At 36.3% G+C, this 10,661-nt stretch overlaps 1 protein-coding gene across 1 annotated transcript in view; it reads right to left on the bottom strand.

The window, feature by feature from the left end:
• Positions 1-9,743, bottom strand: part of HDAC9 (histone deacetylase 9) — a 385,460-nt gene extending 375,717 nt beyond the window's left edge. The window contains exon 1 of the mRNA XM_061469205.1: positions 9,725-9,743. Within this exon, the coding sequence (XP_061325189.1) occupies positions 9,725-9,740 (16 nt within the window). The 5' untranslated portion in view covers positions 9,741-9,743. The remainder of the gene's footprint in view (positions 1-9,724) is intronic.
• Between the last annotated feature and the right edge of the window lie 918 nt (positions 9,744-10,661).

Below are 10,661 nucleotides of genomic sequence, written 5' to 3' on the forward strand. Positions count from 1 at the left end.
AGAGATTTGATTACTGTGGGAGTCTGCGACATATTCTACTGTGGGACACTACAATAGTGTATTTCTTCCTTTCCACTGTGTGAGTCCATGACTTGAAGTGCAATCATCAATCACAGATCCTTTGTAATTTATGATTTGTTTATTTACCTGTATCAGTACTTTGTAGCTACCTGAAATGTCCACATAGAAAATGAAATACAGCCACTTGATACAGGAACTGCTGCTGTTGGCATATGCTACGGCTACAATCAGTAAGCCAGACCAAAACATTAATGCAATAAAAATTTGCATCTACAATGAATGGTGTTCCTGCTTCTAAAGTAACACTTCTTTCTGCATTACACATTTATACAACTACACTATTATGATGATCTGAAAAATTAATATGACAAGATATGCATTCAAAGTACTTAAAGCATATGCTTAAAAGGCATACACTTAAAATCAAATGCTTCAAATCTCATTTGGCAATTAAGAGACATAAGCAGATCATTGCCTTTATATAAAGTCTCACAGATAACCACCAAGTTGGCATCTGTGTTGAGAGAGGAATACTAACTTTACCTTCTTCCACAATAATCTTTATTTTGCATTACACAACTCGAATAAATTGTTCAATATGAACCAACTAATATTATTTTAAATGCTTTGACATTATGCTCATTCACTTCTCCAAATCAGGTAAAATTTTTTGTTGCTCACTGTCAAGTTTATGAACAAACGACAGTCACTTATAATATCAATTCACATTAAAAGCAATTAGATTGGAGAAGCAAACATAAGCAGTTATACTTAAGGGTTTTTTGAAACCACGGTATTTTTAAGCATGGTAAAAATGATTAAGACAAAGTGAAATGACAGAATGGCCCTATTTAGTAAAGAGCATTCCATTATTTGTCATTACCAAGCAGGGAATGGGTTTATGGTGTGAATGATGGAATTCGTAATACTGTTCTGAGATTTCAGAGCAGATAAAACACAGTGCAGACAGGTATTTGTCAAACACAGATATCACATATTAAGATGTATGAATAACTGTAATCCAGAATTGCACTCCTTATCTACATTAATACATGAAGAGGAATGAAGGAGAAAGAGGGCAAACATAAAACCCTTTCTTTCCAGGCTTCTAGTCATTCAGTGTCATTAAGAAAGTTCTACCAAGGGCTGGTAATACATGTTCTACATATCTGCCAGCTGACTCCATCCACAGCAGTGCATGAAGTAACTCCGAAGGAAAAATGCAAAAGATATATAGGTATGACTGCTATCAACCATCTCTAAATAACCTGAAAGATGGCACTGTTAGAAACATCATATAGGGAGCATGATCAAGAAACCTTTAAAAGTGTTTCTCCATCACACAAAAATACATAGTAAGTACAAATAAACCAACTTGAATTTTCTGACTCAATACTTAAAAAAATCTGTTGCATGCAACACTGGAAAATACTTTCCAAACTAGAAGTAATGTCTCATTTAAAAGGTATTTCTTATCATTAAAATATTTATGGAAGAATTTTGTAGGTGCCACACTGAATATATAAGAAAAAATATTTAAGCTGATGCTGCAAAGAAAAGTAACAGACCTCAGCCAGGACACAAACCCAAGACCTGTGAGTGCTCAGGGGAAATAGCGAAGTTACACACCAGCTTAAAACAGAGGACAAAGTAGACGGCTACCCACCATGTTTTATTCATTCAGAACTGTTACTCATGATTCAGGGAAAATTGCAAAACATTACTCTACACAGGCCAAAGACTGAAGTCTTGTACTATGAAGACAGCATTTGATTTCACCTTGCTATCTTTGCCTTACTCAATTTTGCCAAGCCTTCGGTCTAGCTTTGGTATTAAATATGTTCACCACTTGCTACACTTACATCATATTGTTATAAGCAAGTCCAGCACCTGAATTCAGAAAGGGGTTGGGCGGAATCCCAAACCATTAAAAATTAGCTTCATAAGCTTCTAAAACCACAAAGCTGTGAAGGTTACTTTTCATTACAAAAGGCACGATCAAGACTTTTATCACACAAATCTTTACATCATGTACCCACCAGCTGGGATTTATCCATCCTCGCTGCAGCCAAATTCTTATGGTAACAGACAGGTCTCACACACCAATGCCAGTCTGTAAGTCCCAGCTGAAGCAGTGCAGAAGCTTTTTTGCCTCTTTCTTCCTTTTTTTTTTAAAGACATTAGTTACTCCTCTTGGCAGCCCTGAAATTCACAGCAAGAAATGGAATAACTGCCAACTTTTGCTGCTGAAATTTATGTTTAGGGAAGCACTGTCTTTCCTGCAGCTATAGATTACTTGGAATGAGAAATATTTAGGAACTCCCTCAACAATTCCAGATGAATGCCTATTATCTCATTAACAAATGCTTCACTTCATAGGAAAGCAGGTAAAGAAAGAAATGAGAAGAATGGAGTCCTTTTCAAACTATCCTGCTCCTACTGCAGTCTAGATGGAAGACTTGTATTCTCTTGTATTCTGCTTGCCCATGGGTTTTCCTAAACCATAAGCATAACCCATAGTAACCAGTCTCCTTTACCTTTTGGGGACACAGTTATTTAGGCCCTGCTAACGAGGAAGTGTTTTATAGGACCCAGAAAATTAGTAATAACCAAAAGCTTAATTTCCTACAAAACAACTTGTTAGGCTTTGTTTGTGGCACCTCACTTCAAAGGGAGGGATTCTTTTTCATCAGCCAAGGAACAGAAGAATTTATATGCAAGCAGAATTAAGCTATCAGTTAAGCTCAACAGTTGAACATGGATTCATTAAACAGGGCTGCATCTGAGGTCTAAATTAGGCAGAGGAAATCGAAAGAAAAAAAAGAAATCTCTATCTTAAAATGTGATAGGGTCCATTTACGCTCCTAGATGAGATTACTTTTCTCTACAACACATTACCCAAAGGTACTTCCAAAACTGAGGGAGTATATTACATGGCACTAATCAGAACTTTTTTGCTAAGTAGGTCAAATGCTGAAACAAAATCTTGAAATCTTATGCACTGTTAAAGAAAGAAAAAGCTCTCCTGAAAGCAGAAGAGCCAAGGTGCTAATCACTTTCCAAAATATAAAAACCTTCTGCACAAACATTAAATGTACCACTTTAAAATGCACAGTCATACACCTGAGGCTGTTCCTTCACTGTCATTTTAATTCAGTTTGTAATAACCGACTGAATTTTAATTAGATGAATGACTTTATTTGCATATATAGTTGCTTAACTTCACCAAGACTGACTTGTTTAACATTTCTTCTTTTTTCTGAAATCAAAACATCGCCAGTTCCAAACGGTCAGGCACATTTAGACTTCAAGAACATGTTCTTTATTTAGAAGAAAATCAATAAGGCAAGAGAGAGGGGGTTTTCCTGGTTTTATTTACAATAGGTATATTATAACCTTGAACAGCTTGGACTGCGCATAAGGCATCATGGAGAAAGGCAGTGACGGTACTAGCAAAACTGAAGGAGAAATAGGTTTATTGCCAAACTTCAGAAGGGACAGCTCTGACTGAAGGTTCTAGGCAAACACCAGTTACACACCGTCCTGTATGTACTGTTCTGTGCTGCACGTAACATTGCAAATTCACAAAGTAAGAATCCGTTTAGTGGAATATGTTTTCTAGCCATTACTCTAAAGCCTAATTGAAAAGTATCCCTCCTTATCTTTATGTCTTCTTTCAAAATTCAGAGTCAAAGTACACCGAGGTTCATAGATGGGTATGGAAGGGCGGAATTGCCATGTATTTAAATGCAAATACCATTAACCTCTTTGAAGGCATATGCAATACATCTCTGCCTGCCTCCTGGGCTAACTGAAAGCTGTTTAACTACAATTAGAACAGCACAGAACCCTTGCTGCTAAGAAACAGGCTGTATTAGCTTGGGCATAGTACCAACACAGTCTTCTGTAATCTCAGGATGCAAGCAGAATTGTTTCCAGCTGTTTACAGCACGGAAACTGTAAACTTGCATCTGCCTAAAAAGAATATACTGATTTCCTGATGGCACAGCTGTAAACACAGAATTAGGATTATTAATTTTGTTGAAGTATAACTCATCAGGGAATGATGACTGGAAGCAGCTGATTAAAATCTGAAAACATTAAAATATGTGAAATATAACATATTTTCTTTAAAACAGGATGGAAAGAAGTAAGTTGCTGGGGAACACAGTTCTTTGGTCTTAAAATAGAGCCAAAGTAAGTTTCCGAATCAGGTGAGATTGGGAAGTTGCTCCTTTACCACACAAAAATAACCAGCTTAGTTATACATTATTATCATACAGTAATATTAGTATCTTGCAGAAGGAACAAATCACCACAATAAAGAGTACTTGAAGGAAGAGGTTTATTTGAAATGAGAGGATCCTACATACATATATAATGCTACTGTCCAAGTGAATGTTTGGTTTGTGTATATTCTTTATACACATAATTTGATTTCTATTTCTTCACATACATTACCTGTAGGTTCTACATGATTCTTGGCTATGTGTGCAAGAGTCACACAGTAATAACATAAAATGTAATTACGTAATTTTTAATCCCATGTCAAGTTCTGGAATGATTCTGTGTTTCTCCCCTCAGGTTAACTTAGTGAGAGTTAATTCAAGGTACCAAACATGGTTTTGTGAAATAGTACATAGACTTACACATCTTTCTGCTCTACGTGTTCAAGCATGAAAAATAACTTAATTAGCAAATAACTAACTTAAAGAAGAACACTCTTCAACAGACATACTCAAACTTTTGTCATGTCTTCATGGAAAATAAAGCAGTTCTCCTAATTCAATCTCCACACTAAGTATTCTTAGTAGACATGCATGACGTTAAAGAAAGGTTTTCATTATAAACCATAAATATTCATTAAGGAGCTACTGCATGCAAATACATGCCTTAGGAAAAGATTATATTCTTTAGAATTTTTGACAATTTATTATCAAACAGCATTCAACTCTACATAATGTTTCTAAATGCAGCAATTCAGAATAAGTGAGCACATAAAAGGATAAATCTGCTTCACACAGCTAAAATCTTCTTCACAGTCTGGGAAAACACTACAACAGGGAAAAAATTCATAAGAAAAATCTTCATCTGTCAGTCAAAGATTCTCCTGGCATAACTTCAAAACTTTACTCCCAATTTGCTATACATTTTGATCTAAAAGTTCATCCTTTCAAATCATCGTGTTAGACTAAGCTAGCAATCTTGCTAGAATATCTGCAAACAGAAATCTGGAAGAGAGTAAAAAATGGCTGCAATCTCCAAAACATACTTATGACCTCACACCTTAAAATTCAAAGTTCTGTTTATTCTTAAGTACTGTGCTCATCTGCCTAAAATAGTTTGCTTATTTCACTGCTCTCCCTGTGAAGACAGATATGAAAGGAACTGGAGCCATAATACCAAACATGAAATGAATAATGCTGTTCACAGTTATTCAACAAATTTTACTGTTTACTTACAAATGATTTATTCAGTGAATACTTTCTGCCATATGAAAATGATGTATTAAGTTCTGCAATCTTCATGTCTCATTTGTACAAAATGCATAGTATTTGCAAACAGATCCTATATGAAAGAAATAAACCTCCTGAGTCATATGACCATTTCTTGAATAAATGGCGGCAATAACAATCTTTTGTAGAATAAAGATTTGAAAAATAGTAAGCTAATGAAAATATACAATTACCAGGTTTATAAATTACAGAATCGTCAGGATTATTTTCATTTACAAAGCCGAAAGTAATTAAAAATGATGAAATAAGAGAGCTCTAGTAACAGTCTTGCTTAACAATATCAAATTAGTGAGCAGAGCATCATTTGAAAAATCAGCACTAAAGAGCAGTCAGAGTGATAATAATTTTCAGCATCTGCTATTTCACTGCAATACTACATCAAATCCAGCTGTAAGCATAGGGTTTTTAAACTTTCTCACTGAGTTGTACACTCTCCTGCTTGTCTGCTTTCCAATACAGATCTACAATGATCTCATACAAGAGCATCATGCTTCATACCACTGTTGCATTTCATCTTCCACCAACACAAGGTAGAAAACTGGATCAACAAAATTAATCATACTACTCAATGAATTGTATTATTTAAAATTCTCTATTAACTCTTGAAACTTGTACTGACAGAATGATGTGCTGACATCTGAGATAGAGAGGAAGCAACTCAGCAGGTTCAGAGAAGCTTTAAAATGTTACTATTTCCTACAAGCTACAAACCCTCCAAGTTTTCCCTTCGGATTAAAAAAAAAAAAAAAAAAGCTGGGAAAAATCAAACCCTGCCTTTATTCTAAACACGACTGAAATTACGTTTCCTATCAGCACTCAGGCCCTGAAGGTGAGAGTACATCATGGAACTTACATAAAATTCCAATCATGGCCCATATCATTTGCTCTCCACAGTAACTACACAAGATGGCAAATACAGCTGGACCTTACAAGTACCTATGATGGGGAGGAAGATTACAGACAGATGAAGCAAAGAAATGTGTAATTGCCACAGAGGCGTTCTCCTACAAACTGTGAAATCTTAGCTAGCTTCATTCCTTCCATGTGCCTCCAGGAACAACTACGTAGATACTGCAGTATTAAAGACCTTCCCTCACCATTCCTCTTTGTGACCTCCTCCCACCTACACAAGTATGACACAATCAGATTTTAGAAACATTATTTAAAATATCCTATGCACCCCCCCAACTCAGAGCAGCGGTCAGGCGCACTGTGCTGACTTGCATTACAATTAATGTAAAAAAAAACCCCACCCAGTAACCGAAGACTACTTTGATGCTACATATTTACTAGTCAGAAGGCCTGACTTGCCTTTTTGTAACATTATTTTACCTATGCTGTGGCTACAGAAACAGTACTGCTTCAAACTGGAAAAAACGTACCTGGCACGGGGTGGGGAGCGTGCAATAACCTCTTCCTTAACATTGACACTGCCCAGCACTGAAACGGCACCGAAAATGTCATCCTGAAATTACTTTACAGTTGTTTGCACACCCTTTCACTTACAGCTAACTCCAAGAGAAAAAAAAAAAAAAAATTTAACTAGAGGAGGAAAACTGTCTAACAGCAAGCTATACTTGGAGACAGACCTTGAAAAAGTAGGTTTCTTGGCTTAAAATAATTCCTTCCCCTCCAATATTCAGAATGGAATGAAGTTCATTAATTTCACTGAGAGTCAACTGAGCAGTTAATATGAGCAATAAGTCTATACTTGTCATGACTATTAACACCACAAATTTTGGAATGCCTAATATAACAATTGCTTCTATATTAAATACTCGATTGGGAACACTGGTCTGAAACACTGGACAGATTTGGGGTCCCAAAGGCTGGGCTCTGGTAACACAGATAATTAAGTTTTAAGACTTCTAAGCTACAATGGCTATTTCTAAGACCAAAAAGAGATGGTCTCGGGAATATGCCATCTCTGTGCATATCCGAGTGCTAGAAAGAAGAGTAGAAAGAACTGACAACCAAAAACCTGAAAAATTAAACAACAGGCTCCCCACACTATTTGGCTAAAACGTCACAGTTTTAAAACAATCATTTTTTGCCTCTCATTTTGCAACAAATTTGATAGTAACATTTAAAAAAATTTCCTCTGCATACAGAAGAGCTAATTACTTATTTTTAGCCTGGTTTCCTAAGGAAATGAAACTTATCCGTTAGGCCCTCATCACAATAACTTTTGAATTCATAGAATGATTTCTGCCAGGTCTGACAGGGTGTAAAACACGTTCCCAAAAATGGCAGCTGGGAAAGTTGCCTTCAGTAGGCATCTGGGAGAACACCCAGGAGCCTCTCCCCACCACCTCTGAGAGCAGGCTGCTGCAGCTGTGCTGCTCACTGGTCTAGGAAGAAGGGGGGGGGGGGGGAGAAAAGGCTCTTTTTGTTTCATTGGCTTGTTTGCTTTAACAAAAGCTGGGATGACCATATATTTTCATAATTCCAGCTCAGCTGCAAATGAAAATAGCACTGACCAAATCCCTCACTGATGCGTGTCTTGTCACAGGTCCACCAGAACTTTTAAGAACAGCATAGATTTGCTGAGGACCCAGCATCAGGCACTGCAGTGTAGGGAAGACTGAACTAGTGAAATTTGTTACTGACATGAATGAAGGAAAACTTTGAAGGATTCCACAAAGATGCGCTGTATTCAGAGAACTGGGTAATTTATTATTATTATTAATCACTGTCATCATCATCTTCCCTATAAAGAAGCCGATGGCAGAATTAATGATTAAGATGTCTGGAAAACAAGCTTATTTTGTCACTTTAGCAAGAAAAAGTTACTTGCTAATTACCCTTACGTTCCTCAGGTGAGGGGTACAGATGGCTTCAAAATGCAACACATTATGCAGCTATCACTACTCTGAAACTTAAGTATTACTGTTAGATTTTAAGTTTTACTTTCCTTACAGTACTCGATGTTACTCCTGATGGCTCTCCAAAAACACTGGCATTAAAAGATAAAGTTATGTGAAATCTTTCATTACAGTACACCCATACTTCAGGGCAATAGTGGCTGGCAAGCACAAGGTTTATCCTAGCTGAACCTTCCACGGTCCACCATGTTTTCCTGTGCAACATTCAATGGAATTACGTCAGGTTTTTAGTATAAGAATATAAATAAAACTATGATAATTTCAAAATCTTATTTTTATCAACATCATGATTCTCCTGAAATGTTTGGCTTAATGCTTTTGTCTTTCAAATGTAAATATCCAAATATAAGCACAAAACACAGAAGTCACTTTGCAAATACATGTTGTAGAAACTATAAGGTATCAATGTGAACAGACAACTTGACATCATGTCTTAAATGAAGAACCTAAAATGTACCATCCATTCTTTAATTATGCCTTTCCTAGGAAAAACACCTGTTACTGGGGGGGATTTTGGTTGGTTGCTTTCGTTTTCGTGGTGTTTTTTTGCTGGGAAAAGTATCATTAAAAAGCTGCTTATACATTTCAAGTAAAGCTATTAAGTAAAGAAATATGCTGGCAACAGAAGTTAGCACATCCCACTATATGAACAATGCTATAAAATAGATTCTGAACTGATGTGCCCTCCCCTAGTTTTTGGTTATATTTAGCCACATTACAGACACATTATTGATCAGACAAAAATAAATAGCTGTAACAGCTGAAATCCCTATTACAACTTCTGGCTACACACAGAATCCAATCTAACTCCCATTCAGACCACTAAAACAGGCTAGAACCTCCAATTGCGCTGCTGCTGAGACACCAGGCTTGAACTTCATACAGACTTTATGGTTGACAGAGAGTTTTTTGAGCATAGCAAGCATAAACCCAGCTTATTTTAGCTTTAACTGTACAACTGCAAATCTCCACCGTAAAACCACTTCAGGCTATCTAGGGTATTAAGGAGTGAAATTACTGAAAAGCATTTGCTTATTTAGTGTATTATTTAGGATTTCTAACTATAATACTTATTACTAAGGACTTATTACAGGACCTGCAACATAAACCACAAAACAAGGATTTTTCAGCCACCAAGTCATAATAGGAAACAACACAAATGGCTTCAGCTCATGAAGGACAGCACAGTATAAGATACAGTACTTGAAAGAGAAATGGAAGTTCATTTTTCAACTCATTCAAAAATCACAGAGGATCACATGGAATGATTTTCAATTTAGATATTAAATGAAAAGAACCTACCAGCTAGAGCATACATGGTCTCGTTGATGTAACTCATGGTGGTTTAGAAACCTAGCAAGGCTGTCATGATATTAAAAGCAACAATGAAGGGAAGTGGTTAGTCAACTAGCTGGTTCTGCTGTTATTCCCTCCCACTTCTTTCAGCAGTACCGAACTCTGTAGGCTTGTAAATCAGCTTACTATCCCAGTTCTTCCTTTTATTTGTTTAAAAAATAAGAAGCACCACACCAGTTTTTCAGGATTATTACAGTGTTTCAAACCAGATATTCAATACTTGCAGCCATAATAAGATACCAGATACAACGTCCAAGTAGTAATAATCTCTGCTTCCTTGGAGGGGGAAAAAACAGAATCAAAAATAACCAAAAACACTACCTAAGAGTAGCTTTTCTCATTGCTGCTTTGAATTGAAGCTAACAAAATGCAAACCATTCTGCACTACTTGGTAAGGAAGACTAAATTAACTGTATTTAACATTAGCCAAGTTATCTAACAGACTAGATCTAGCTGACTTTGGAGTGAATGGACAGGATTTTTTATGAAGGCTTTCATGTATCTGTACATGAACAGGGGATACCATCTAACAAATCAGTAAAAAAATCAGTATTTTATAGTCAGTTTATACTGGTCGAAGTGATCAAGGGTAATGAAACGAAAAAGAACTAAAACATTACAATTATTTTTTGATTGACATTTACTTTTTGCCATAAAGCACATTTGTAAATGTATTTTCATGCATGCACTGCATGCTTCTTTACTTCAGGTAACAATCTGGTTCCCAATTTCACTGCTGAGACATGTGTTTTTCTAACAGACAATGTTTAACACCAGATGTAAAAAGAACTCTGACAGAACTAACACAAACTCAGTGTCCTGATTTAGTAAGCTCTCAAAAACACAAATTACCACTTTTAGCAACGGTATTTGGGGAAGTGGG

Source organism: Pezoporus flaviventris, unplaced genomic scaffold (genome assembly GCF_033815535.1).
Source record: "Pezoporus flaviventris isolate CSIRO_AGI_PZ_B2104156 unplaced genomic scaffold, CSIRO_AGI_Pfla_v1 ptg000055l, whole genome shotgun sequence".
Taxonomy (NCBI): Eukaryota; Metazoa; Chordata; class Aves; order Psittaciformes; family Psittacidae; genus Pezoporus; species Pezoporus flaviventris.